Source organism: Dendrobates tinctorius, unplaced genomic scaffold (assembly GCF_039654945.1).
Source record: "Dendrobates tinctorius isolate UK_male_01 unplaced genomic scaffold, ASM3965494v1 ptg000251l, whole genome shotgun sequence".
Taxonomy (NCBI): domain Eukaryota; kingdom Metazoa; phylum Chordata; class Amphibia; order Anura; family Dendrobatidae; genus Dendrobates; species Dendrobates tinctorius.
The window spans coordinates 5,934,645-5,962,508 of record NW_027361918.1 but is presented as its reverse complement, the minus strand read 5'-3'; the positions used below and the strand labels follow the sequence as shown (position 1 = coordinate 5,962,508).

The window sequence follows — 27,864 nt, the reverse complement described above, 5'->3', positions numbered from 1 at the left end:
ACACAGGGGGAGTGTCTTTATTACACATGTGATATTACATGCTGGCTGTGAATAGATGGTGCATTGTTCTAGGTTCTATCTACATAACACATGTGTCGATGCAGATAACATCATAGTATAATTTCCGTGTCCGGGGTTGACTCCTCTTCACCTGTATGGAAGTCGATGGTCCTGAGCATCTCTGACACATGGTCCACATTCACACAGAAGTGATCCATGTTTTCGTATCCGGGGTCGGGACGGTCTATCGTGGAAACTTTTGACATGTCTGTGATCCTGTGGAAACAATACGGTTACTCTCGACACGACATGAGGAGGTGGTGGTTCATGCTGTAGAACAGGGGTGTAGTAAGGTGGCCACAGACCAGCAGAAAGTGTGATGTGTGGACGGGACATGGAGGGCAAGGCTGTGTATGGCGACATGAAACATGCTGAGCAAATGGGACAGGACGAGACACAACATAACATAAAGTGACGTGATGAGACGAGACTCTGCCAGAGAATACGAGGACATCGTGACATCAGCATACATGAGAAACCACACGAGTGGTCGCCCATGTTTGCCACGCTCAGAGGGACCCACTTGTAGCTATACAGCACACCGATATAGTTAAGACCACCATTAGAGCAGGGAGACACGGTCTCCATTCTGTTGACCACAGGTCGCTTTAAGCCTGCGGCCTACAGGATGGCCGAGGCACCAACGTGAGCTCAGGACGTCAAAATCATATTACTGTGACTCTGATGTCCTCTGCATGCATCAGCACTATGACAGCGTGTTGGTCCGCTGAACTGGACCAGTGGAGTCTTCAGAATCCAGAATTAGGTGAGTATATTATGTTTTTTACTTTAATTAAAACTTGTGGAGGCATCAAAAACAATGGGGCCACTGAAACAGTGTGAGGGCCCTCATACATTATAAGGACTACTGTGGGGGGCATTATGAAGTGTGAGGTCCATTATACAATATGTGGGCCATTATACAGTGTAAGAGCTAAAGTGGTGTCCATTATGAAGTTTGGGGGCTAAGATGGGGCCCATTATACAGTATAGAAGCTAATGTGAGGCCCATTATACAGTTTGGGGGCTAATGATGGGCCCATTATACAGTGTGGTGGCCATTACACAGTTCGGGGGCTATTATGGGGCCATTATACAGTTTAGGGGCTAATGCAGGGGCAATTATACATTTTGGGTATCATTACACAGTTTGGGGGCTATTGTGGGGCCATTATACAGTTTGGAGGAATGTGGGGCCTTAATACAGTGCGGGGGCTAATGCAGGGGCCAATATACAGTTTGGGGCTAATGCAGTGGCCATTTTACAGTTTGGGGGCTACGATGGGGCCATTATACAGTTTAGGGGCTACGGTGGGGACATTATACAGTTTAGGGGCCATTATACAGTTTTGGGGCTATTGTGGGGCCATTATACAGTTTGGGGTAATGTGGGGCCATTATACAGTTTGGGGGCTAATGCAGGGGCCATTATACAGTTTGGGGGCTAATGCGGGGACCATTATACAGTTTGGGTGAATGTGGGGCCATTATACAGTTTGGGGGCTATTGCAGGGGGCAATATACAGTTTGGGGGCTAATGCAGGGGCCATCATACAGTTTGGGGGCTATCGTGGGGCCATTATACAGTTTGGGGGCTAATACGGGGGCCATTATACAGTATTGGGGGCTAATGCAGGGGCCATTATAAAGTATTGGGGCCATTATAGAGTGTGGAGGCCATTATACAGTGTGGGGGCCATTATACAGTGTGAGGGCCACTATACAGTGTGGGGGCCATTATACAGTGTGGAGGCCGTTATACAGTATGGAAGCCATTATGCAGTGTGGAGGCTATTATACAGTGTGGGGGCCATTATAGAGTGTGTAGGCCATTATACAGTTTGGGGGCTAATGCGGGGGCTATTAGACAATGTGGAGACCATTATACAGTGTTAGGGCCATTATTCAGTGTGAGGCCATTATACAGTGTGGAGGCCATTATACAGTGTGTAGGCCATTATACAGTGTGGGGGCCATTATACAGTGTGTACGCCATTATACAGTTTGGGGGCTAATGCGGGGGCTATTAGACAATGTGGAGACCATTATACAGTGTTGGGGCCATTATTCAGTGTGAGGCCATTATACAGTGTGGAGGCCATTATACAGTGTTGGGGCCATTATACAGTGTGAGGTCATTATACAGTGTGGAGGCCATTATACAGTTTGGGGGCTAATGCGGGGGCCATTATACAGTGTGAGGGCCATTATACAGTGTGGGGGCCATTATACAGTGTGGGAACATTATACAGTGTGGGGGCCATTATACAGTGTGGGGGCCATTATACAGTGTGGAGGACATTATACAGTTTGGGGGCTAATGCGGGGGCCATTATACAGTGTGAGGGCCATTATACAGTGTGGGGGCCATTATACAGTGTGGGAACATTATACAGTGTGGGAACATTATACAGTGTGGGGGCCATTATAGAGTGTGGAGGTCATTATACAGTGTGGAGGACATTATACAGTGTGGGGGCCATTATATAGTGTGAGGGCCACTATACAGTGTAGAGGCCATTATACAGTGTGAAGGCCATTATACAGTGTGAGGGCTAATGCGGGGGCCATCATACAGTGTTGGGGCCATTATACAGTGTGAGGTCATTATACACTGTGGAGACCATTATACAGTGTGTAGGCCATTATACAGATTGGGGGCTAATGCGGGGGCTATTATACAATGTGGAGGCCATTATACAGTGTTGGGGCCATTATTCAGTAGTGTGAGGCCATTAAACAGTGTGGAGGCCATTATACAGTGTGAGGGCCATTATACAGTGTTGGGGCCATTATACAGTGTGGAGGCCATTATACAGTGTGGGAACATTATACAGTGTGGGGGCCATTATAGAGTGTGGAGGTCATTATACAGTGTGGGGGCCATTATACAGTGTGGAGGACATTATACAGTTTGGGGGCTAATGCGGGGGCCATTATACAGTGTGAGGGCCATTATACAGTGTGGGGGCCATTATACAGTGTGGGAACATTATACAGTGTGGGAACATTATACAGTGTGGGGGCCATTATAGAGTGTGGAGGTCATTATACAGTGTGGAGGACATTATACAGTGTGGGGGCCATTATATAGTGTGAGGGCCACTATACAGTGTAGAGGCCATTATACAGTGTGAAGGCCATTATACAGTGTGAGGGCTAATGCGGGGGCCATCATACAGTGTTGGGGCCATTATACAGTGTGAGGTCATTATACACTGTGGAGACCATTATACAGTGTGTAGGCCATTATACAGATTGGGGGCTAATGCGGGGGCTATTATACAATGTGGAGGCCATTATACAGTGTTGGGGCCATTATTCAGTAGTGTGAGGCCATTAAACAGTGTGGAGGCCATTATACAGTGTGAGGGCCATTATACAGTGTTGGGGCCATTATACAGTGTGGAGGCCATTATACAGTTTGGGGGCCATTATACAGTGTGGGGACATTATACAGTGTGGGGGCCATTATACAGTGTGGGGGCCATTATACAGTGTGAGGGCCATTATACAGTGTGGGGGCCATTATACAGTGTGGGAACATTATACAGTGTGGGGACATTATACAGTGTGGGGGCCATTATACAGTGTGGGGGCCATTATGCAGTGTGGGGGCCATTATGCAGTGTGGAGGCCATTATACAGTGTGAAGGCCACCCTTACCCTGGAGACGAATGACTAAGTGACTACCGGGTATTCAGTAGAGTTTCTGATGATGAAGATAAGCTGGGCCACTAGTAGACACCAGGTACCACTCCAGGGCAGTACCCAGGAATGCAGAAGCAGACAGGAAGGTCAGAGACTGGGGTACAGGTGGGTGCGACAGAAGTATGGTCAGACAGTCTGATGTCGGTGCAGGCTGCACGGGTTTACAATTTGCAGCTGAGGTCAGTAGCGGAGAGATCAGGATAAACGATAAGGTAGTGTGGGGAAGGTGACCTGACGGACGGACTTGTCTGTAGGGAGAAGGGACGGTTTGTGCACTGTAGACAGATGGTTGTAATGACAGAAGGGAAACAGCTGGGGAATATGGAAAAGTGCAGTACCTTAGTTTGACCACAAGATGGCAAGGGGGAGCGTGAGTACAGGACTTGACAGCAGCTTATGGCTTTAGAAACCACTTAGTCATGGGGGCGGGGAGACAGGAACCCAGGAGGGGATTTCCCGAGGAGGGAGATAAATATGACAGGACGGGTTCCATACGGTTCCAGTCCAGGGAGGAGCTCAGGAGAAGAGACAGCAGTGGAGTGCTGGACCAGGGGAGTGAGGAGAGAACAGTCATGGGGGTGGCCCCGACACGAAGAACCGCAGAACAGACGAGGCCCGGGGTACCAAATGGACGACGACCTCGGACTGGTGAAGCGCTGGCGGTAGATAGGCCTAGGGCAGCCCCAGTGAAAGAGGAACGTCACTACGACAGAAGGAAGGTGCAGGTACCCGGGCCTGAATACGGAGGGCTGTGAAAGTGCTGCGGTGTATGGCTACGGTCGTCAGGAAGACGGCCAATAAACTCGGACCTGTTGTACCCGAAATCTGCCTCTGTCTCGTGTGTCATCTGTTCGCGGTAAGCAGTGGACCACCCCCCCAATCTGGGCCCCTACTACAGTAAGCAGGCTGAAAACAAGTGAGACATAACAGGAATAAGCCAATGCAGGAACGAGACAGAGCTTCTAGAACCTAAGTTCAGGCGAGGAATGGAAGGTGGAGTCGCCTGATATATCACCTGCTGATAGGCCGGATAAGCAGATCTGTGCAGGACAGAATGGATACAAATCCCTGCAGAGTTCTTCCAGATACCCCTGTAAATCACAAACAGCAGAGCTGGAAGTGAGGCTCAAGGCAGCTCAGAGCAATGGTCAGGTACTGGGTGGAGCAGAGCGGAACACGCAGTGAATCTGGTGGTGATAAGTAGACAATGGAGTGGCGATGACTAGTACAGTGCTTACAATGTGTGCGAGTGGCTGGTTTAACAGTAACCCCCTCCCCCCCTGATAAACCCCCTCATTTTTTGGCCTGAAAAACAGAAATATTTCAAGAATGGTAGGGGCACATATGTTCTCCACAGGCTCACAAGATCTTTCCTCCAGTCCAAAGCCCTTACAATTGATTAAATAAAAGGTCTTCCCTCAGACCCTCTTGGAATCCAGAATGTCTTTGACCATTCCAAAGGCCCTCAGGAACGGAATATGGACCTTGGAGAAGCTATTAAAGGCCACCAGCTTCATTAGCGAAGGCGTTTTGGATCTGTGGATTCGCAGGGAGTTGAAAAATGTTGGTCACTGGATTAAATTGCATGAGGATTTTGTCCAGACTGGGTTACTGTGGGGGAGGTGTAAATTTCTACAAGGGCACCTTCAGACAAATATTCTGGGATGACCGCCAGACTTTATCTCCAGGATGATACGGAGGCAGCGAACCTCTCTTTTTGTCCGTATGAGTCTTCATTCGAGACACGGCGTTATAGAGGGAAGCCTGAGCCTGCTGTCAGATCTGGAGGGAGTCGCAGTACGAGACACCAGCTACTGGAACCCTGGAGGAAGCAAACATTGGAGAGGGCACTTGAGGATGCTGGGAGAATACCATGAAGAATGGAGTTTCTCCAGAAGACTCCCCAACATGGTTGTTATAGGAAAACTCCGTCCAGGGGACTAGTTGTACCCAGTCATCCTAAAATGGCGACAGTGGTTCTCAAGAATATGAGTAACCCATTCCACTTGCCCATTGGTCTGTATATGGTACGCCTAGAAGTACTCAGCAGTTTGCACAATAGCTCTCAAAAACTTTGAAGTGAACTTGACTCAATGATCTGAGACTATGTGGAGAGGAAGACTGTGGAGACAAAATACATGCTGGAAGAACGACGTGATGTGCTTAAGTGCCCCTGTAAGCAGGATTGTGCACAGTAACCTACAGGCAGTGTCAGGTCGGCGCCGTTATACTGATTACAATGATACCTGGTGATGAAATCCGTCTGTGTTTGTTCTTTAATCTTTATTTTCAGTTTTGTGTTAACGATATGCTCGTGCCCTAAGGCGGGGCTGGGGCATGTGTGCTCTGATTACATATTCATAATACAGCTTGCTGACAGGTCACTGATCCCTCACTATGAACATAAGGATGAGTGACCTCATGGAGATCAACATCCAACACTGCGGAGACACCATCACATGTTTCTCAACGCAGTGATCTAGAGCAATGCCCCCATCCCTTATGGGAAATATGCAAAAGCATGTAAATCAACAGCCGCGGAGACACCATCACATGTTTCTCAACGCAAGCAATGACTAGCCAGGTCTTTCCCCGGGAAGGAACAACCACGGGAAGGGCAGTCTCCAATGAAGGAAACCACCTATGCCAAAACATGGTATCCATCCACAGACAGCTGTTTCGGGGTATTGCCCCTCATCAGTGTGGAGTAGGAAACTGGCTAGTAGGAGCAATGCCTAGTGAAAGGCTATGAACATAAGGATGAGTGACCTCATGGAGATCAACATCCAACACTGCGGAGACACCATCACATGTTTCTCAACGCAGTGATCTAGAGCAATGCCCCCATCCCTTATGGGAAATATGCAAAAGCATGTAAATCAACAGCCGCGGAGACACCATCACATGTTTCTCAACGCAAGCAATGACTAGCCAGGTCTTTCCCCGGGAAGGAACAACCACGGGAAGGGCAGTCTCCAATGAAGGAAACCACCTATGCCAAAACATGGTATCCATCCACAGACAGCTGTTTCGGGGTATTGCCCCTCATCAGTGTGGAGTAGGAAACTGGCTAGTAGGAGCAATGCCTAGTGAAAGGCTATGAACATAAGGATGAGTGACCTCATGGAGATCAACATCCAACACTGCGGAGACACCATCACATGTTTCTCAACGCAGTGATCTAGAGCAATGCCCCCATCCCTTATGGGAAATATGCAAAAGCATGTAAATCAACAGCCGCGGAGACACCATCACATGTTTCTCAACGCAAGCAATGACTAGCCAGGTCTTTCCCCGGGAAGGAACAACCACGGGAAGGGCAGTCTCCAATGAAGGAAACCACCTATGCCAAAACATGGTATCCATCCACAGACAGCTGTTTCGGGGTATTGCCCCTCATCAGTGTGGAGTAGGAAACTGGCTAGTAGGAGCAATGCCTAGTGAAAGGCTATGAACATAAGGATGAGTGACCTCATGGAGATCAACATCCAACACTGCGGAGACACCATCACATGTTTCTCAACGCAGTGATCTAGAGCAATGCCCCCATCCCTTATGGGAAATATGCAAAAGCATGTAAATCAACAGCCGCGGAGACACCATCACATGTTTCTCAACGCAAGCAATGACTAGCCAGGTCTTTCCCCGGGAAGGAACAACCACGGGAAGGGCAGTCTCCAATGAAGGAAACCACCTATGCCAAAACATGGTATCCATCCACAGACAGCTGTTTCGGGGTATTGCCCCTCATCAGTGTGGAGTAGGAAACTGGCTAGTAGGAGCAATGCCTAGTGAAAGGCTATGAACATAAGGATGAGTGACCTCATGGAGATCAACATCCAACACTGCGGAGACACCATCACATGTTTCTCAACGCAGTGATCTAGAGCAATGCCCCCATCCCTTATGGGAAATATGCAAAAGCATGTAAATCAACAGCCGCGGAGACACCATCACATGTTTCTCAACGCAAGCAATGACTAGCCAGGTCTTTCCCCGGGAAGGAACAACCACGGGAAGGGCAGTCTCCAATGAAGGAAACCACCTATGCCAAAACATGGTATCCATCCACAGACTGCTGTTTCGGGGTATTGCCCCTCATCAGTGTGGAGTAGGAAACTGGCTAGTAGGAGCAATGCCTAGTGAAAGGCTATGAACATAAGGATGAGTGACCTCATGGAGATCAACATCCAACACTGCGGAGACACCATCACATGTTTCTCAACGCAGTGATCTAGAGCAATGCCCCCATCCCTTATGGGAAATATGCAAAAGCATGTAAATCAACAGCCGCGGAGACACCATCACATGTTTCTCAACGCAAGCAATGACTAGCCAGGTCTTTCCCCGGGAAGGAACAACCACGGGAAGGGCAGTCTCCAATGAAGGAAACCACCTATGCCAAAACATGGTATCCATCCACAGACAGCTGTTTCGGGGTATTGCCCCTCATCAGTGTGGAGTAGGAAACTGGCTAGTAGGAGCAATGCCTAGTGAAAGGCTATGAACATAAGGATGAGTGACCTCATGGAGATCAACATCCAACACTGCGGAGACACCATCACATGTTTCTCAACGCAGTGATCTAGAGCAATGCCCCCATCCCTTATGGGAAATATGCAAAAGCATGTAAATCAACAGCCGCGGAGACACCATCACATGTTTCTCAACGCAAGCAATGACTAGCCAGGTCTTTCCCCGGGAAGGAACAACCACGGGAAGGGCAGTCTCCAATGAAGGAAACCACCTATGCCAAAACATGGTATCCATCCACAGACAGCTGTTTCGGGGTATTGCCCCTCATCAGTGTGGAGTAGGAAACTGGCTAGTAGGAGCAATGCCTAGTGAAAGGCTATGAACATAAGGATGAGTGACCTCATGGAGATCAACATCCAACACTGCGGAGACACCATCACATGTTTCTCAACGCAGTGATCTAGAGCAATGCCCCCATCCCTTATGGGAAATATGCAAAAGCATGTAAATCAACAGCCGCGGAGACACCATCACATGTTTCTCAACGCAAGCAATGACTAGCCAGGTCTTTCCCCGGGAAGAAACAACCACGGGAAGGGCAGTCTCCAATGAAGGAAACCACCTATGCCAAAACATGGTATCCATCCACAGACAGCTGTTTCGGGGTATTGCCCCTCATCAGTGTGGAGTAGGAAACTGGCTAGTAGGAGCAATGCCTAGTGAAAGGCTATGAACATAAGGATGAGTGACCTCATGGAGATCAACATCCAACACTGCGGAGACACCATCACATGTTTCTCAACGCAGTGATCTAGAGCAATGCCCCCATCCCTTATGGGAAATATGCAAAAGCATGTAAATCAACAGCCGCGGAGACACCATCACATGTTTCTCAACGCAAGCAATGACTAGCCAGGTCTTTCCCCGGGAAGGAACAACCACGGGAAGGGCAGTCTCCAATGAAGGAAACCACCTATGCCAAAACATGGTATCCATCCACAGACAGCTGTTTCGGGGTATTGCCCCTCATCAGTGTGGAGTAGGAAACTGGCTAGTAGGAGTAATGCCTAGTGAAAGGCTATGAACATAAGGATGAGTGACCTCATGGAGATCAACATCCAACACTGCGGAGACACCATCACATGTTTCTCAACGCAGTGATCTAGAGCAATGCCCCCATCCCTTATGGGAAATATGCAAAAGCATGTAAATCAACAGCCGCGGAGACACCATCACATGTTTCTCAACGCAAGCAATGACTAGCCAGGTCTTTCCCCGGGAAGGAACAACCACGGGAAGGGCAGTCTCCAATGAAGGAAACCACCTATGCCAAAACATGGTATCCATCCACAGACAGCTGTTTCGGGGTATTGCCCCTCATCAGTGTGGAGTAGGAAACTGGCTAGTAGGAGCAATGCCTAGTGAAAGGCTATGAACATAAGGATGAGTGACCTCATGGAGATCAACATCCAACACTGCGGAGACACCATCACATGTTTCTCAACGCAGTGATCTAGAGCAATCATAAGGGATGGGGGCATTGCTCTAGATCACTGCGTTGAGAAACATGTGATGGTGTCTCCGCAGTGTTGGATGTTGATCTCCATGAGGTCACTCATCCTTATGTTCATAGCCTTTCACTAGGCATTGCTCCTACTAGCCAGTTTCCTACTCCACACTGATGAGGGGCAATACCCCGAAACAGCTGTCTGTGGATGGATACCATGTTTTGGCATAGGTGGTTTCCTTCATTGGAGACTGCCCTTCCCGTGGTTGTTCCTTCCCGGGGAAAGACCTGGCTAGTCATTGCTTGCGTTGAGAAACATGTGATGGTGTCTCCGCGGCTGTTGATTTACATGCTTTTGCATATTTCCCATAAGGGATGGGGGCATTGCTCTAGATCACTGCGTTGAGAAACATGTGATGGTGTCTCCGCAGTGTTGGATGTTGATCTCCATGAGGTCACTCATCCTTATGTTCATAGCCTTTCACTAGGCATTGCTCCTACTAGCCAGTTTCCTACTCCACACTGATGAGGGGCAATACCCCGAAACAGCTGTCTGTGGATGGATACCATGTTTTGGCATAGGTGGTTTCCTTCATTGGAGACTGCCCTTCCCGTGGTTGTTCCTTCCCGGGGAAAGACCTGGCTAGTCATTGCTTGCGTTGAGAAACATGTGATGGTGTCTCCGCGGCTGTTGATTTACATGCTTTTGCATATTTCCCATAAGGGATGGGGGCATTGCTCTAGATCACTGCGTTGAGAAACATGTGATGGTGTCTCCGCAGTGTTGGATGTTGTTCTCCATGAGGTCACTCATCCTTATGTTCATAGCCTTTCACTAGGCATTGCTCCTACTAGCCAGTTTCCTACTCCACACTGATGAGGGGCAATACCCCGAAACAGCTGTCTGTGGATGGATACCATGTTTTGGCATAGGTGGTTTCCTTCATTGGAGACTGCCCTTCCCGTGGTTGTTCCTTCCCGGGGAAAGACCTGGCTAGTCATTGCTTGCGTTGAGAAACATGTGATGGTGTCTCCGCGGCTGTTGATTTACATGCTTTTGCATATTTCCCATAAGGGATGGGGGCATTGCTCTAGATCACTGCGTTGAGAAACATGTGATGGTGTCTCCGCAGTGTTGGATGTTGATCTCCATGAGGTCACTCATCCTTATGTTCATAGCCTTTCACTAGGCATTGCTCCTACTAGCCAGTTTCCTACTCCACACTGATGAGGGGCAATACCCCGAAACAGCTGTCTGTGGATGGATACCATGTTTTGGCATAGGTGGTTTCCTTCATTGGAGACTGCCCTTCCCGTGGTTGTTCCTTCCCGGGGAAAGACCTGGCTAGTCATTGCTTGCGTTGAGAAACATGTGATGGTGTCTCCGCGGCTGTTGATTTACATGCTTTTGCATATTTCCCATAAGGGATGGGGGCATTGCTCTAGATCACTGCGTTGAGAAACATGTGATGGTGTCTCCGCAGTGTTGGATGTTGATCTCCATGAGGTCACTCATCCTTATGTTCATAGCCTTTCACTAGGCATTGCTCCTACTAGCCAGTTTCCTACTCCACACTGATGAGGGGCAATACCCCGAAACAGCTGTCTGTGGATGGATACCATGTTTTGGCATAGGTGGTTTCCTTCATTGGAGACTGCCCTTCCCGTGGTTGTTCCTTCCCGGGGAAAGACCTGGCTAGTCATTGCTTACTGATCCCTCACTGACCTGCCCCCAGTTTACATAATGAATATCTGTATATGCTTAAAAAAACACTTCTGCAGGCAGGTCCGGCCGTGTCACCTGCTCTGCAGCAACATCGCATGTTTTGCGTGCCAATAAAACATTTTATTCAAGTTATTCAGCTAGAGGGGAAAAAAATCAATTTTAGCTGCTATCGGTGTCTAGCTGTGATCCGATAGCTGCTACTGCGCATGAGCCGCAATGCAATTTTACTGGAGAAGAAGAAAAAATTTCCTCCTCCTCCAAGATGGTGCCACCTGCGCCTGCACAGAAACAGTTCACTCTGCCTGCCAACTTATCCTTGATACAACAGGCCAGGCCCTACTAGAAGGTCGCCATCAGGGCTTCTTCATTCCAAGCCAGCTCCAAAGTATGGAAGCATAAGGCATACTGGACCATGGTGTCCATGTTCTGCCTTAGGGACAAAAGGGACAAAGCAGCGGAGAAGTTGTGGCCTGGACCTCAATTACTGGATAGAACATCTCCAAAAACCTAACATCGCAGGTCTCCGGACCACCACAATCTCAAATGGGGATTGCCCAGGCCAGGGATTGTCCAGATAGAGGAGAGACCATAAATGCTATCTTGATCTGGTTCAAAGGAAGAGATGAGCGTGGAATGCAAAGTGGATCTGACACTGACTAATCAAGTGGCTCTCCTTTGGGTTTCCAGCCTAGCGGGACAGATGTGGAAGCTGAAGCTTGGCAGTTCCACCAGAATCTGGATTATTAGGAGGTTCCTTTGGAGATGCTGACTGTCCAAAGAAGGGTTGGATATACATGGTAGAAGCGAAAGACAAGGAGGACATTGCAGTGGACAAATCCTGCAGCTGGGTGGCTGAGAGTGGACCTCCTCATAAAGTACCTGTACACTAGACTTGGGGTCATTGGGTCCCAATTTGTCAGTGTTGTCCGTGCCTGAAATTACTGTAACACTGTTGGGTGTGGACCTGCAGCACAGGTCTGGTTTACCCTGGAGGTGCGCGACTAAGTGTCTACCGGGTATTTACTAGAGCCTCTGATGGTGAGGAAAGGCTTGGCCGCCGGTAGAGACCAAGTAACACTCCAGGGCAGTCCCCAGGACTGCAGCAGCTGACAGAAGGGTCAGAGTCTTGGGTATGGGGTACAGGTGGGCGAGACAGAAGCATAGTCAGACGGTCCGAGGTCGGAGCAGGCTGCACAGGTTCAGAATTGGAAGCCGATGTCAGGAGCGGAGAGATCAGGATAAACGAAAAAGGCAAGCCATGTGAGATAAAACAGGAATAAGGCTAAGTTCATATCCACATACATCCGCATGTCCTGCGTACTCAATGTTAAAGATAGGTACGCAGAACGCATGCAGAAGTAGGCAGAGCTAAACAGAAGAAGTTCAGAAGTGGGCGGGGCTTCAGGGAGGAAGTACGCAGCCCTCCGCAGAGCTCCGGTACGCAAGTGTGAACTTAGCCTTAGCCAATACAGGGAACCAGAGACTGAGTTACTAAGAACCTAAGTTCAGGCAAGGAATGGAAGGGTAAGCATATCAGGGTAAGCAGATCTGTGCAGGACAGAATGGATACAAATGCCTTGCGAGTTTGGCCACGTTCCCCTATTAATCACAAACAGCAGAGCTGGAAGTGTAGCACAAGGCAACTCAGAGCGATGGTCAGGTACTGGATGGAGCAGAGCAAAACACGCAGTGAATCTGATGGCTCTTAGAAGGCGCTCGAGTGGCCGGCATGACAATCGTACTCTGTATAAGGGATCTGTGGGCTAATCATACTGCGTGTAGAGGAGTTGTGTGCCCATCATATTGCATATGGTGGATCTGCGAGTCCATCATACCATGTATATGGTAGTTGTAGGCCCATCATACTGTGTATAGCAAAGCTGTGGGGTCATCATACTATATACAGTGGAGCTGTGGGGACATCATACTGTACATAGTGGAGCTTTTGGTCCACCATCCTGTATATAGCAGAGCTGTGGGCCCATCATACTGTATATAGTGTACAGTGGATCTGTGGGCCCATCATTCTGTGCATAGTGGAGTTGTTGGCCCATCATACCGTGTATAGCAGAGCTGTGGGCCCATCATACTGTATATAGTGTACAGTGGATCTGTGGGCCCATCATTCTGTGTATAGGGGAGTTGTGGGCCCATCATACTGTGTATTGTAGAGCTGTGGTCACACCAAACTATGTATACAGGAGATGTACATTGTGGGACTCAGTGGACATTATTAAATTTTGGGTGGGCACTTAAGAAGCATTATTGTTATGGGGGCTGTAAGGTGGCTACCCAACACATAGCTGATGGGAGGTATGTATCACGGAGGTGGTTGTCCTTTGTGATGTAAACCTGGAGTGATACTCTAGTGCGCATAGTACTAAGAGGCTTGTTTTGCAGTCGCAAGAGCAAAAAAGATTTTATGATGCATAAAAAGAGAGATAAAATCCCACGATCAGAACGTATCACAACAGTCAGAGCAGATAGACTGTGGAATGCCGGAACACAAGAGGTAAAAATTACAGACATTATAACAGCTTTTAAAAAGGGGCTGGTTGATTTCCTCGATACACATAACATTACAGGTTATATTTCAATTAGTTACAAAATGAACAATTGGTGGAGAAAGGTTGAACTTGATGGACCTAGGAATTTTTTAAACCTATATAACTATGTATGTAACTATGTATCTTGGTCAGCTTTACGGGCTGCCTGAGAGATGGGTGGGTTTGGCTGCCCACATAGTCCACTACTGAATGTGGTTCACATGATAAAATGGAATCTGTTTGTTTGAAACATGGTCTGTGCGTGAAGGTAATAAGACCTCTTGTGTGATGTCTCCAGACTAAGCTGGTACACTGGATGCTATTGAGACTGTATGCCCTGGACTGTCTCTAAAGTGACTTTGCTAAAACTGTTTACTTTGTTTTGCCTGCACTGAAAGGCCATATATTTTCCTTTGCCTGTGGCATGGTATATGAAGTACCAATAAACCAGCTTGGAAATTTAAACGGTTCCTGTGTTACCTCACCACATACCCAAATGAGTAGCATTTCCACAATTGGTGGAGAATGCGGGCAGCAATCCCTGGGAACACTTGTGACTGCTACAAAGATACCGCATATCCTGGGTGAAGGTGACCATAAGCCAGCAAGCAACGTCAGACAGCATGGAGGACCTGGATAAACACATGATGCATGGCCAGTTCCAGCAACAGCACCAACAACAATAGCTGGCACAATAGGAGATGAATAAGTTGCTTATGCAAAAGCAGCAGAAGCACCGTGAACAGCAACAACAGTATGATTTACTCGCCGAGATGGTTCGTGGCACTGCAGCACAAGCTTGTCCCATAAAGGTGTATGGTCTGCATGTAGCTGGACTGTTAGACTCTGGGAGTATGGTGACCCTCATGAGGGCCACACTTACTCTCCAGCTGATACCTAGGAAGTAGGTTGGCATTCACTGCATTCACAGGGATGCTAAAGACTATCCTGAGGCAAGAGTGGACATTAAAACGGTCCAAGCTACTGAGTCCCACAAGTTTGGCGTGGTCCAGGACCTATTGCACCCCATTATCATAAGCCTAAATAGAAGAAGAAAATTTTCCATCACAGAAGAAAAAGTAAAAGTTCACATTTGTTCTGTACTTATTAAAAGGAAGACATGTTGGATACACCAATGAATATCCCACGGGGTGCAAGCCCGACGCGTTTTTACTACAGACTATGACTAAGACTAGTCAAAATGCATCGGTCTTTCACACCCTGGGATAGTCATTGGTGTAACCAACATGTCTTCCTCCTTATACACATCGTAAGCCAAGACTTTTGTTTGTTTTGGGACTTGTGGGAGAAGGGGATAGGGCTCGGTTACCCTGATAAGAGACAGGTCCAACCTGAAGAAGTGTCACCACACACAGAGTCTGACGGGTTTTCTTTCTGTGTCCTTGCGGGGGGGATGAGGAGGTAGTGTCCCCTGAGGCCCACATTTCTGAGATAGGGGTGACCGGATGTCACCAGGAAATCTTAAGGAAATCTGGTCCCACCTGACACCTTACCGACCCCACCTCTTACTCTCCAAGTCCTCTCATGTCATTGCCCATCATAGAAATGCTGTTTAAGTAAATTGCCATGGACATGGTCGGACTCCTGGATAAATCTGCTCATGGGCATCAGTATATATCGGTTATCCTTGACTATGCTATGCGATCCTGAACCGTTTTCCCTGAGAAATTCCTCTGTGAAAAGTATAGCCCGTGAGTTGGTCCATATTTTTTCCCGGACAGCATTACCAAGGGAGATGCTGACCGACCAAGGAACACCCTTTATGAGTAAGGTGATGAGGGAACTGTGTAAGGTCCAGCAATTTACACAACTGAAGACGTCAGTTTACCATCCACAGACGTAAGGCCTTGTATAAAGATTCAATAAAACATTGAAGAGTATCTGTTGTTCTGTGTATCTGTTGCTTTTTATCTGGGATGTTCCACAAGCCTCTACCAGATTCCCTCTGTTTGAACTTCTGTATGGTTGACATCCATGGGGTGTCCTTGATATAGCAAAGGAAACCTGGGAAGTCGAAGTCCCGCTCCACCAGAGCATCAACGAGCAGGTCACACAGATGCAGGATAGGATTGCGAAAGTAATGCCCTTCCTAAAAGGATATCTTCTTCAGGCACAAGAGGCTCAATCTAGGGACTACAACTGATCAGTCTGGGTGAGGTAGTTCAGCCCCGGGAACCAAGTCCTTGTACTTATTCCCATAGTGGAGAGTAAGTTCTTTGCCAAATGGCAAGGCCCCTATGAGGTGGATGAGAAGCTTGGTGAAGTGAACTACAAGGTTCATCAACCAGGAAAATGAAAACCATACCAAGTGTACTATGTTAATCTTATCAAGCTGTGGCAAAACAAGGAGCCCGTTGAAACTTTGTTTGCTGGTCAAGCCAGAAACAGATGTTAAAGGAGTCGCAATCGCATAGATGCTGTTGAAGACCTAAAAACAGCAGTGTCGGGAATTGCTGCAACAGATCAGGGACCTGTTCTACAATTTGCTGGGGTGTACAAAGGTCATAGAATACGAAGTTCTGACAGAATACCATATTGGAGGCCAGTTGAGCACTGAGCTTAAAGGAACTAGGAAGTAAAGTAGATGCTGAATCTCTGAGTCATGGAGGAATCCAAGAGCGGGTGATCTACCCCAATTGTCCTGGTTCCAAAACTGATGGTGAATGGACGTTCTGTAATGATTATAGGAAATTGCATAACCGATGCCGCATGTCGATGAGACTTTGCCGGGAATGGTACATATGTTACATAACCTCCTTTGGGTTCAGTGATGGGATATTGGCAAATCCACATGTCACAAGCCAAGAAGAAGACGGCTTTCTCTAAGACCGTTTGGTGCTTCCATTTCGTCCAGATATCGTTTGGACTGCGGGAAACCCCAGCCACCTTCTCGTTGGCCATGGACTAGATCCTCGCACCTCATTAGAATTACGCTGCAGCATACCTAGTCGATATGGTAATCTTTAGCCCGAATTAGGGAAGTCATCTGCAAAAGATCCAGGTGGTGTTTCATGCTCTCAAGAAGGCGGGGTTCTCTATAAATACGAAAAAGTGCGCAATTTTGAAAGAAGAGGCCAAATACTTATAATATGTAGTAGATAGTGTCAAGATCAACCCACATATCAGTAAAGTGGATGCAATCCAAAACTGGCGGAAACCACTCTCAAAGAAGCAAGTTTGAACCTTTCTGGAAATTGTGGGGTACTACAGGAGATTCCTCCCAAACTTTGCCATGATGGTCGCACCCCTGACTGACCTCCTTAAGGGGATGAAATCAGCTATGGCCAAATGGACTGCGGAAGTGGGGACGAGCTTTCAAGAACTGAAAGTTGCTTTGTGTAAGCAGTTTGTTGTGGTTGCCCCCAACTTTAAGAAGGAATTGGTGCTTCAGACAGACATCTCAGAAGTTGGATTAGGAGTGGTCCTTTCCCAGAAGATATACGGGGAGGAGCACCCAGTGCTCTACCTGAGTAGGAAACTGTCGGCATATAAGAAGAATTATTCCATTGTTGAAAAGGAATGCTTGGCCATAAAGTGGGTGGTGCACACATTATGGTACTATTTGTTAGGGAGAAAATTTAAAATTAGTGTCAGACCATGGCCAAACTCAGGTGGATGAGGCAGAAAAAGTGGAAAAATGCTAGAGTTACCAGCTTGTTTCTAGCCCTGCAGGATGTCAGTTTCCATGTGGAACGTAGAGCCAAGAAACTACATGGCAATGCCGATACCATCTCAAGAATTCTATGTCTAGAGGCAGAAGGTGCCAAGCCCCACGGCTTTAGGCAGAGGGGGAAGGTATGTAAGGTGGATACTGTACACATAGTTGATGGAGGGTATGTATCACAGAGGTGGTTGTCCTCTGTGATGTAAACCTTCATTGATGCTCTAGTGCACATAGTACTAAGAAGCTTATTTTGTGCATCTGGGTCAGGTTTACAGGCAACCTGAGAGAAGGATGGGTCTGGCTGCCTACATACCACACCTCTGAGGTGGTTCACGTGTTAAAATGCAGTCTGTTTGTTTGATACATGGACTGTGTGTTCAGGTAAGAAGATCTCCTGTGTGACGAATCCAGACTGAGCCTGAATGCTGGATGCTATCCAGCCTATGTGTCTTGGACTGTCTCTAAAGTGACTTTGTTGGGATTGTTTACTTTGTTTTGTCTACACTGAAAGGCTGTGTATTTTCCTTTGCTTGTGGCATGGTATATGAATCACCAATAAACCAACCTGGACATTTAAATGGAAACGGTTCTTGTGTTACCTCACCACGCACTCAAGTGACTAGCATTCCCACAGGACACTCAGAGTATCTTGGCCGTCAAAGGGGCAAAATGTGGACACTGGTTTCTGGGGCAAATGCACAGGGAATTCATATTTTCAAGGGGGCAATTTTATCATCTAGAGGGCAAAAAGGAGGCATTATTACTATGCAAGGGGCACAGTGGGGAGACACTAAGAGGAGCGCTGTTATTGTGCCAAACAGAAGGTGCAGTAATAGGGACAAATATAGCAGCAGTGGCTCAGTATTGGGTTATCAGCAGGATAAGGCTTTGTTTTTGTTGTAATCTCTGCACCGAGTTGTGGCTGGAGAAGTTGTCATGTTGGTCTGGGCCAGATGGAAAAGACGGAAAAAGTGAATGATTCCATCAGAAAGAACGTCAGCTGTAAATCACCATCTATAACTATGCTTTGATCTCTTACATGATCTACAGGACCGGTATCTACCATGATATGTCAAGACTTTGGCGGGTCATGGTGCGCCACTGTAGTTGTAAGCAGGGTTACCGGTTGGCGGCACACTCAGATGTTTTGTCCCCGCCGGAGCTGAACCCTGAGGTACGCCTCTGCCACACGACAATACATAATGTGACATGATGAGGTGGGATGTGGCCAGTTAACACGAGACACAGCCTGATGAGACACAATTGGACTGAGCAAATGATATACGTCAAACTGTAGAAAAATGTACACGACACATATAAAGAAAAGGATAATACTGACACGTGTCCGCTAGACAGTGAATAGTAGACATTCGGAAGCATTATAAACCCAAAGGAGAGAACACTGATCTTGTGGTCATAAAAAGAGGTCAAGACAAAAAGAGTAAAAAAGTAAGTAACAAAAATGTAAAAAAAAAAAAATAGCGCTAAAGGCTCATGTAACAATAGGTAGTACAAATATGGTGAGAATCCACAAGGGAGAGTCAAATACCAAAAGTATGGTCAAACACTTGACCCTCCAAACATAAATCAATTTATGTGAAGAGCTAATAGCTTTTTGGCAGGAAGCCTGAACATATGGCCATCAGACAGTAGTGTATGACATAACATGATTGGCATAAGTGAGTACTCAAAAAGGGGCAAACAGGGTAGAATAATGTCAGAAAAAGACCTTGGTGGCCCAGGGAAGCGAGGGTGGCGCTCGCCCCAAAAGGGTATTTGTACTACCTATCATTACATGAGCCTTGAGCACTATTTTTTGCATTCATATGTATATCGATAATGTTTGATATTAATATAGAGTTAGTGCTCTCTACTTTTACCTCCTTCTCTGGCTATCAGTCGAATGCTATAATTATATATTTTTCTTTATTTATATATACAGTATATATATATATATATATATATATATATATATATATATATCACATGCCATCTTCTATCTTCTTCCCTCGGTAGATGCCCTTTCCTCCTGTGGTCCAGTGGGTTTTAATTTTTCATCTATGTGTCTTGTTTCTGTGCCCCCATTAGACTTGTTGCATTTATTGATGGGTGGGCACCCGCTCTCTACAGTGCCACCATATAACCAATTTCGACCATTGATTGACAATACGTGACAAGACATGGGCAGACACAGTGGGTCAGGAAAGCAGATGGCAGGTCTAGTAAGGCGCAACCAGAAATGAAATGAGAATATGTGGAAGAACATGCAGGGACAAGACAAGAAATAGAAGAAGAGGAGTGACAGCGTAGAAGTATGTGACTAGCCGTGACGGGACACGGCTGAGCGTGACAAGACGTGACGAGACAAGGCTAAGCGTGACAAGAAGTAATGGGACACGGCTGAGTGTGACAAGACGTGATGGGACACGTCTCCACCCACCCACTATCACAGTATGTAGTAGACATCGTGTTACATTTCCACCCAATATCATGGGACGTAGTAGACATCTTGTTACATCTCCACACACTACCACGTGATGTAGTATACATTGTGTTACATTTCCACCCAATATCATGGGATGAAGTAGACATCGTCTTACATCTCCACCCAACATCATGGAACGTAGTAGATATCATGCTTCCTCTCTACCCAATATCACAGGATGTAGAAGACATCGTGTTACATCTCTCCGCCCAATATCACTGGACATGGTAGACATTGTGTTGCTCTCCATTAAACATCATGAGACATGGCAGAAACCATGTTACATCTCCACCAAACATCATGGGACGTAGTAGATAACGTGTTACATCTCCACCCAACATCACAGAACGTAGTAGACATCGTGTTACATCTCCAACATTATGTGACGTAGCAGACATCGTATTACAACTCTGCCCAACATCACTAGACATGGTAGACGTTGTGTTACATCTTTAGCAAACATCATGGGACATGCTAGACATTGTCTTACATCCCCACTAAACATCATGAGACATGGCAGACACCATGTTACATCTCCACCCAACATCATGTGATGCAGTAGACAATCATGCTATATCTTAACCCAACATTAATGAACGTAGTAGACATCGTGTTACATCTCTACCCAACATCATGAGATTTAGTAGATATTGTGTTATATCTCCACAGAAGATCACTGGACATGGTAGACATCATGCTACATCTCCACTAAACATAATGAGACATGGCAATCACCATGTTACCGTACATATCCACCCAACACTTTGGGACGTAGTAGACACCGTGTTACATCTCTATTTAACTTTACGAGACGTAGTGGACATTGTGTTACTTCTCCACGCAACATCACAGGACAAGATGGGTCAAGACAGACATAGTGTTACATCTCCGTGCCTGGGACTTGGCAGACATAATGTTACATCTCCATCCAAATGTGTTAGATCTCTATCTAACATCACGGGATATGACAGATAGGACAGAACATTGCCTTAGTGGTATCTCGTGTATCTTGAGAACATACTTACTTCTTGATCAGCTCTTTTGCCTGCTGTAAGAAGAAAGAGGAGACATGAGATCCTAGTGTATGGTGTATTCACGCAGAGGCTGGAATTGGTGACTGACCGTCATGTATGCTACTTCTCCATCAGTGTCTCACCTGCAGAAACTGTGCCATCTGTGGTTCATCCATAGACTGTATGGACGTCTCTACTAGTTTGGAAGTGACCTCTAAGTTGTCTCCATGTTGGCGGATGAGTCCCCTGACATACTGCAGCTTCTCCTCCTGCTCGCGGGTGATCATCTGTAGGAGCTCCTTCTTTCTCTCCTCCAAGATGTTATACAAGGAGTCAAAGCGTTGGCTGAGGTGCTGCTTCTGCCTGCGGCTGCTGTCCTGTCACCAAGAGACCAAAGATTATGGAGAGGAAGGAGCATGGCGGGAGTGCGGAGGCTGGGCTATAACGGCCTGTGAGACGCTTATATAATCATGTGGGAGAGGCTTAGATACAGCAGTGACAGTATCACGTGTGAGAAGGGATAACGCACGGGTCATTGGGATTTTCTGGACCATGAGAATCATGTTTTTGCACCTTCCGCAGAGATGATTTACAGACAATTCCTTGGCATTTTTTGCAGCTGTCGGATCCTCTATATACAGAGGTCAGACCACTACAGGGCAGCATTGCTGGTCATACAGTTACAGACAATGTTCAAAGCGACACAATCTTGAGAACTGTTTACTTCATTGTCTGAAAGTTTTTACCTCACAAATAGTTCTATGTTTTTCTATGTTTGTTATTGTAAAACATGGAAGTTTATTTAACCTCTGTCTGTTGTGGACTTGGGAGCTTTATGAATTGTGTGGGGTCATTGCCCCATTGTCTGATGCCTTGTATCTCTGATTCATCTTATCACAAAAGCTGGCCACTAGAAGGCGACGCTGAGTGACTACCTAGTGCAAATCACTATGTAAGGCCAGAGAAACAGGACTAGGATAGAAGCAAAGAGTTGGGGTACCTGTACTTATGTGTGTGCAGTGGTGTGATACCTGCATAAGTGGGGACGCCCGTGCAGCGTGGTGAATTTTCCAGGGGTTCTCTGTCTTGGTGTTGCTTCTCTGATATTCCAGATGGATGATGTTTAAAAAGCTCCTTGGTGATGATGTGAGTGTATGTACTGAACCTTTACATGTACTGAACCTTTATATGTCTAAATATACAGAAGTGGACGCAATCCCTTATATATATACTATACTATACCTTTAATTTTGTACTTTGAAAAAAAAAAATTGCGTTATATCGCAAATATTTAGAAAGCTTATTGCCTTAATGTTTTAATAAACCCATTTCAATAGGTAAAACACTTCCCACAGGTAAATCATATCAACACATATCCCAGGTGAGTGTAAACCAAAGGTGAAAAAGGAGTGCTGCAATAAATTATATATATATAGACTTTTTAATAACATATTTTTATTGAAAGTATTAAAAAGGTGCAGAGTAAGAAAGAGGGACCGGAACGTGTAGTGGAATTTTCAGGATATGGTAATTAACATAAACATCAATAATTAGGCAATGGCACATTTGTAAGATGTAATCGCATATTATCTCATTAGTAAAAGGCCATAAGTTTTTAAAGTGCATAAATAGTGCAAAAAGTAGAATGCAAATTGGAGTGAATGCTTAGAATGAGTTGTATCTGTTACATTCATCTATTATGATAAGGTCTGGTGTATCGCTATAAAGTGATTGCCTGCATTAAGTAAACAGCTTTAGTTTTAGTCGTCTTTTTTCCCCATTTTTTAACATTCATAAAGGAAAGAATAACCTGTTTAAAGTATATGAAAGAACGTGTAAAGTGCTACTAGAGTGCATCAGGTTGTGACCGAAAAAAATCAGTGTCAGCTGTTGCTCTAGGTGTCGGCATTAACAGACCTAGTCACACAGCTATTGAAACAATACTAAGAGAAAGAATACATTCATGATTGTAAGGTGCAAGGAAAGATATTACCGAAGTTATGAACAATTAGTGGCGGTAGCACAGTCCAGTCCCTCTGCCCCGACACGCACGTTTTGCCCTGCTTCTTAGGGGGGCCCGTAGAAGCGTGCGCGTCAGGGCAGAGGGACTGGACTTTCAAGTTCTGGTGAATCAAAAGAAAGTAGCTTTGGCCATTGGCAAAGCAGGGAGAGAGTGGAACCCAGATCAGTGGGATGGTGATGTGTGGAATTCAACTGACTCCGAAAACATCACCGATCCCGAGTCTGAGGATGAACATTTCCATGGAAAGAGGGAAATGGCTCCTCTTAACCCAGTGAACGTTCATCCTATATATCGGAGACGGACTGTAGAGACAGCGACAGGTAAACGGAATGAGAATGCGGTAGAGGATTACAGTCAGCAGGAGCTTAATGATCATCATGATCGTTATTCTCAAAAGCCAAATGAATCCCTGGTAGCTTGGGCAGTCAGATTACGGGAGATGGGGGCTCATGTAGTACAGGTGGACGCTGTGGATACTCAGTCATGGCCTGTAGTGAAGGAGGCAGTCCGTGCCTTGATGATCCAGCCACCACATGTGGTGTGAAGTATGCTTGATGTTGTGGCTATGGCTTTGCGGCATAAGGGTATGTGCACACGCTGCGGATTGGGGGGCGGATTTGGCCGCGCGGATTTTGTAAAATCCGCAAGTAAATCTGTAGGTCAAAAGACCTGCGGTTTCACCTGCGGATTGCTCTGCGGTTTCACCTGCAGATTGCTCTGCGGTTTTACCTGCGGATTGCTCTGCGGTTTCACCCGCGGATTGCTCTGCGGTTTCACCTGTGGATTGCTCTGCGGTTTTACCTGCGGATTGCTCTGCGGTTTTACCTGCGGATTGCTCTGCGGTTTCACCTGCGGATTGCTCTGCGGTTTCACCTGCGGATTGCTCTGCGGTTTTACCTGCGGATTGCTCTGCGGTTTTACCTGCGGATTGCTCTGCGGTTTCACCTGCGGATTGCTCTGCGGTTTCACCTGCGGATTGCTCTGCGGTTTCACCCGCGGATTGCTCTGCGGTTTCACCCGTGGATTGCTCTGCGGTTTTACCTGCGGATTGCTCTGCGGTTTTACCTGCGGATTGCTCTGCGGTTTCACCTGCGGATTGCTCTGCGGTTTCACCTGCGGATTGCTCTGCGGTTTTACCTGCGGATTGCTCTGCGGTTTCACCTGCGGATTGCTCTGCGGTTTCACCTGCGGATTGCTCTGCGGTTTCACCTGCGGATTGCTCTGCGGTTTTACCTGCGGATTGCTCTGCGGTTTTACCTGCGGATTGCTCTGCGGTGTCACCTGCGGATTGCTCTGCGGTTTCACCTGCGGATTGCTCTGCGGTTTTACCTGCGGATTGCTCTGCGGTTTCACCTGCGGATTGCTCTGCGGTTTCACCTGCGGATTGCTCTCAATGGAGGAGATGGCAAACCGCAGCGGAATCCGCAGAATGACATGTCAATTCTTTCTGCAGTTTCAAAACCGCAGAAAAACCGCGCGGAAAAATCTGCACCGTCTGCACTGCGGTTTTTAATTCCCATAGGGAATAACGGTACTGTACACCGCAGCAGAATCCGCAGCGCGTGCCCACACCCTAAATAGCCATCGGAGGCGGACTGGCCGCCCAATGAAAAACCATGGCTTACGTTAAAAGATTGTGCTCAGAGGTTGAAGGAGGAGGTCATGAAAAATGCTATTTCCGCAAACACCTATGATGATTATATGCAAGTAGGTGTAAGTGTATCTGTTAGGAATCGCATCGTTGGACATGCCCCTCCAGCTTATACACACGTCATGGTGACGCTAATGGTAAATCAGACTGGGGAAACAATCGCCAATACACTGGAGGCAATACGAGAGCTAAGGGATCTGGGAGACTGGGGTCCCAAACAAAAAGGGAATTTTCCCGCTGAAGAGCAGCGATACAGTGACAAAAGTCCTTACAATCCTAGACCCCGTATTACCCGGAAATATATGTTTAGGGCCTTAATAAAGGATGGCGTCCACAGGGAGAGAATAGACGGGACTGGTACTGGAGAGATGTGGAAACTGTATCACAAGAGAGGAATAAAAAGCCGAATGTTTCCCATAATGGAGAGGTCACAGTAAAAGATTCTGAGTCTCCACAGCAGGGGCGAGACAGGACACGGGGAGAGAGAGGGGACACGGGGAGAGAGAGAGAGAGGACACGGGAAGAGAGAGACAGGACACGGGGAGAGAGACAGGACACGGGGAGAGAGAGGACACGGGAAGAGACACAGGACACGGGGAGAGAGAGACAGGACACGGGGAGACAGAGACAGGACACGGGGAGACAGAGACAGGACACGGGGAGACAGAGACAGGACACGGGGAGAGAGAGACAGGACACGGGGAGAGAGAGACAGGACACGGGGAGACAGAGACAGGACACGGGGAGAGAGAGACAGGACACGGGGAGAGAGAGAGAGGACATGGGAAGAGAGAGACAAGACACGGGGAGAGAGACAGGACACGGGGAGAGAGAGGACACGGGAAGAGACACAGGACACGGGGAGAGAGACAGGACACGGGGAGACAGAGACAGGACACGGGGAGACAGAGACAGGACACGGGGAGAGAGAGACAGGACACGGGGAGAGAGAGACAGGACACGGGGAGAGAGAGACAGGACACGGGGAGACAGAGACAGGACACGGGGAGACAGAGACAGGACACGGGGAGACAGAGACAGGACACGGGGAGACAGAGACAGGATACGGGGAGACAGAGACAGGATACGGGGAGACAGAGACAGGACACGGGGAGAGAGAGACAGGACACGGGGAGACAGAGACAGGACATGGGGAGACAGAGACAGGACACGGGGAGAGAGAGGATACGGGGAGAGAGAGGGCCCACAAAGCCCACAGCACCGGGGACTGAGGATCTTTATGCTGAAATGAAAGCCTTGATACAGGAAAGCCCATATGAAGAGGTTATCATTTGATCCTTCCAAGATGTCATCATCTAAAATGGAGGATCAATGGAAGGAAAAAGATAAGAGTTATTGACTTACTGGCCACGCCCCACACATGGATAGACGCCCCCATGTAGATTTGGTGATTGACTGGAAAAATAAAAACAGGCAGCATGTGTCATGGGGTTACCGTGACAGTGTGGAGCCAGAAGACCGCAGCCTCTGATTGCTCCTACTCCAGCGCTGAGAAGAAGCACTTCTCCTTCATTTTAAATGTTTATTTCTTTTGGCAGAACAGAGGTTAATTGGCCATGTTGGAAATCCCTGTGCTCACAGCTGAGCTCGGTTAGCCACTCTTTTCCCCTTTATAATCTGGGCTCTGTTACTAATCCTTGTCAGAGCTAGCATTTGCTGCATGGCTAATGCCCCGATGCACTCCTCTGTTACATGTGAGTGAATATTTGTATGCCTGGAGATTTCTGTTAACCCTTGTCTGTGTTGCCTTGTTTATCAGGTTGGTGTACAGCGGTGCACAGTAGCGCCCCCTCTTACCTGAGTGGGAAAAGAGAACAGACAGAGGGCTAACTCAGGAGATAAGGCAAGAGTCGAGGCCTTATGTGGTACCTTGCATAAATAATGCATGGCTCAAAATAGCCAAGGGTGGATTGTAGTGTGAACATAAAGATGGATATTTTGAATCCATATTTAAAGACACAGAATGCATTCAGACCATTACAGGGCAGCATTGCTGGTCATACAGATACAGACAATGTTCATAGTGACACAATCTTGAGAACTGTTTACTCCATTGTCTGAAAGCTTTTACCTCACATATAATTCTATGTTTGTTATTGTAAAACATGGAGGTTTATTTAACCTCTGTCTGTTGTGGACTCATGTTATCTTGGGAGCTTTATGAATTGTGTGGGGTTATTGCCCCATTGTCTGATGCTTGCCTTGTATCTCTAGTTCATCTCATCACAAAAGTTGGCCACTAGAGGGCGACACTGAACCAGAGTTGCACCTAGTGCAAATCACTATGTAAGGCCAGAGAAACAGGACTAAGAAGCAGAAAGTTGGGTGCCTGTACTTCTATGTGTTTCATAAGTGGGGACGCCCGTGCAGCGTGGTGAATTTTCCAGGGGTTCTCTGTCTTGGTGTTGCTTCTCTGATATTCCAGATGGATGATGTATGAAAAGCTCCTTGGTGATGATGTGAGTGTATGTACTGAACCTTTACATGTATTTAATCTTTATATGTACTGAACCTTTATATGTTAAAATATAGCAAAGTGGACGCAATCATACTATTCCTTTAATTTTGTACTTTGAAATAAAATTGCGTTAAATCGCAAGTAGTAGCCTTCTTTAAAACCATATCCAAACCTTAATGTTAAAAATTTGGCAATACACCCCCATAATATGTCTGCTATATATAGCATAGGTGACCCCAGACTGGAACATAAAGAGTACAGGAGACACCCGAGCAGGGAGGGTGTGAACACTTATGTAGGCCACGAAGCAGCAATCATACAACTTACCTCAATGCTCTTGCAAATTTCTTCCATCTGTGAGATGATGGCCTGGATGCGGTCGTTCCCGGCCACCAGCATGGCGATGCCGTCACTGAGGTCGCTCTGTGGATACACGGGTGTCACTAGGGCTGCAGCACTCTCATTCATTTTTAGCAAACATTTACGGGGACAAGAGGAAAAA

At 47.0% G+C, this 27,864-nt stretch overlaps 1 protein-coding gene across 1 annotated transcript in view; it reads right to left on the bottom strand.

The window, feature by feature from the left end:
• The window catches only part of TRIM54 (tripartite motif containing 54), a 92,935-nt gene that overhangs the window by 45,915 nt on the left and 19,156 nt on the right, over positions 1 to 27,864 (bottom strand). The window contains exons 4-7 of the mRNA XM_073557789.1: positions 27,690 to 27,785; positions 21,353 to 21,586; positions 21,222 to 21,244; positions 152 to 276 (exon numbers count right to left, since the gene is read on the bottom strand). Coding sequence (XP_073413890.1) covers positions 152 to 276; positions 21,222 to 21,244; positions 21,353 to 21,586; positions 27,690 to 27,785 — 478 coding nt within the window. The remainder of the gene's footprint in view (positions 1 to 151; positions 277 to 21,221; positions 21,245 to 21,352; positions 21,587 to 27,689; positions 27,786 to 27,864) is intronic.